Below are 2,861 nucleotides of genomic sequence, written 5' to 3'. Positions count from 1 at the left end.
AAATAGCAATCAAGCAGACTGAAATACAACAACTTGAAGTAGTAATCATTCAACTAGGAGGCCATATTTCAACATCAGAGTCCCTCAGCACAAGCGTGGTGGATCCATCATCATCATTAAAATAAAAGCAAAACTGTTGAACCATCATCATCAGCAACACAGCTACTCCATTAACAATGCACTATGATACCACCAAATCATCCCAGAAGAAGTTCTATGCAATATTCAATGGACCAATGAAAGGAGTATATGATCATTGGTATAAGGTTTCCTCCTTTGTTACTGGTCAGTCTAATATCCAATACCAATCATTCACAACCAGAGAAGAAGCCCAAAAAGCCTACGAAGAATTCCAAATTCAGCAAATTCAAACACCAACCCCTTATTATAAATCCAAACTACTTTCTTCACCATCACCCTCATCTAGGCATTCAGGGAAGATGACCCCAATAGGTAAAATTCCCAACTCTAGTATTTTCAATATTCCTACTAGAGAAGAGAAACATAAAGCCAAACAGCCATCATATTCATCATTCAATGAGTGCTATTCAATGCTCAGCCACTACTCAGATAGAGAAATGAGCCAACATTTCTACCCATCTGTCAAAATAGATCCAGTCCAAAAGCAGTTTTTCTCCCTGAAACAAATCCCCTAACACTATACAAGTTCTTTATTCATGGCCTAATAGATACCATCTACTTAAAAGGCACCAATTTACTTTCAGAGTTCCCTTTAGGACCAGCTAGTGCCATAAAAAATTATATGAATCGCATTGGGAAGGATAGAGAAGGAAAAGATAGGGAAATATTCGTAAAAATATACAGTTCTTTTCCAGTTTTCGATAAGGATAAAGTACTAGTTCCCAGCTATGCAGTCATGACTCTTGGAATATCAAACAAAAACTACCCACCAAGAGATGAACCGACAAATCGATCACTAACAGAAGATGAAATTGAAGAACTCAATGCCAAGTATTTTGCAGGAATATTAAGAAACACTGGAAAGATCGATACCCATGAAAAATACTTCATAAACTATAGAAGTGAAAATATTCTAATCTATTCCAAATACAGTCAAGAGATAAGTCCCGAAGGAATAAGAGCAGTACAACTCTTTGAAGGACCATTTGCAGATTTCTCTGGAACATTACAACATCTTCCCTACATGACGAAAGAACTATTATGCACACTTTTACGTAGCGGAAAAGACAAAGACATCAATTCTACCGACTCTATTTCAATAATAATGGAAGACATCAAAGAAAAAGAAGACAAAGAAGGAAAGGACAAAGAAGAAAAGCCATCCACTCAGAAGGAATCCAAAGACAAATAGTAACATCCATTAGTTAAAGCAAGATGTAGACGTCTGTGTCCTCTTGCAAAAAACGTAAGCCCTGATGTAAATTTCTAAGGGCATCAATAATATAGCAATAATGTAATATCTAGGGGTATTAAGTGGAATATAGTCCACTTAGTTTGGGTATAAATATGTATCCTCTGGTTCGTCTAGAACTCAGAGTTTTGAAAGTGAAATAAAATTCTCCTTTGTTAGATAACAAAGCAAACGTTTTGATTTCCCGTTTGTAGGAAGTCTGTTTTTACCATCAAAATACTCAAAAAAATATCAAACACCCATTCATCAAAGCAAGCCATCATTCAGAAGAATACTACCTTCTGAGTTAGCAAGAGAAATATCAACTAGATATGAAACAGATCTATCTTCGTTCATAGATAACTCATACAAAAAGATAGAAGAAAATATGGATGTATTAACACATATTGAAATACAACTAGAGTATCTTTACGAAACTAATATGTATTATGACACTGAAGAACTAGAAGCAGATTGGTCAGGACCAATCTATTTAAAAACAAGCATCTGTATTCCCATCTTATTAATAAAAATCTATTTACTTTCTTTCCAATTATTCAATTTCTAATCCGCGTTATAAATCTGGTATCAGAGCCAACATAAAAAATACATGTATCCAGGAGGAACTCTATAGGGAAATCTAGAAAGAAAATGAGTTATATTCATAACATAGCACAAGGAATATATGTAATGAAATTAGAAAAAAATAGCCCAGATCTAAATAGTTTAATAGATTATTGTGAAGAATATATAAAAAGATGTTTTAACGACCTTAGAATTATTATGGAACTAGATAATGAAAATATTAGAGCTTTAAATATTTTTACGATCAGAACTATCACGAAAAATTGATCTCTACTGCATTATGCTAGAACAACTAAGACTTTATAATAGCTAAAAATGGAAAAAGAAAATAGCTTCGACATCATCATCGATTAATACTATAGACTATTTAGATCTACAAGAAGAAAAAGGAACCTTTAAAAGAGACATTTTAGTTAACAAAATATAATCAAATGAATTAAAAAGGAAGAACTAAATCTAAAAGAATGACAGGATATAAAAAATTCATTAAGAAATCTTCTCAGTAGAAAAAATATTCTTTACTTTGGAAAAATTACTGCAGAATATCCAATAGAAATCTCAACTACGACTGGAGAAACTAGTATACCTATTATAAGTAGTAGTGAGATTAAAGAAAAAATCAATAAGCTAAAAATAAAACAAGCAGAAAAAGATAAAATAGGTTATATTCACATATCGACTATTCAGATCTTAATAAAATCAACATTCATGGAAGGGATAGATTCACCAATAAGATTAGCAATCTGTGATGATAGAATCCAAGATCCACGAGATAGAATAATAGGAATAGTAAATGGTAATTTAGCATACACAAAATTAAAATTTAATGTATCACTTCAACTAGAAATACCTTTATGCACAGAAAATCTAGATAGGTCATTAATAATAGCATATAAATTTTACA

General features: G+C 32.2%; 1 protein-coding gene across 1 annotated transcript; it reads left to right on the top strand.

Moving 5' to 3' along the window:
* Window positions 1-763: 763 nt before the first annotated feature.
* Window positions 764-1,333, top strand: LOC139885022 (uncharacterized). The gene has a single exon (XM_071868977.1). It carries the CDS (start codon window positions 764-766, stop codon window positions 1,331-1,333), a length of 570 nt encoding a protein of 189 aa, XP_071725078.1.
* The last annotated feature ends 1,528 nt before the right edge of the window (window positions 1,334-2,861 follow it).

This window comes from Rutidosis leptorrhynchoides, unplaced genomic scaffold (genome assembly GCF_046630445.1).
Source record: "Rutidosis leptorrhynchoides isolate AG116_Rl617_1_P2 unplaced genomic scaffold, CSIRO_AGI_Rlap_v1 contig7, whole genome shotgun sequence".
NCBI lineage: Eukaryota > Viridiplantae > Streptophyta > Magnoliopsida > Asterales > Asteraceae > Rutidosis > Rutidosis leptorrhynchoides.
This window is presented reverse-complemented; position numbering and strand designations above follow the sequence as displayed.

Coding starts and splice junctions, on each gene's coding strand:
- LOC139885022 (XM_071868977.1), top strand. CDS start 764: ATGAATCGCATTGGGAAGGATAGAGAAGGAAAAGATAGGGAAATATTC.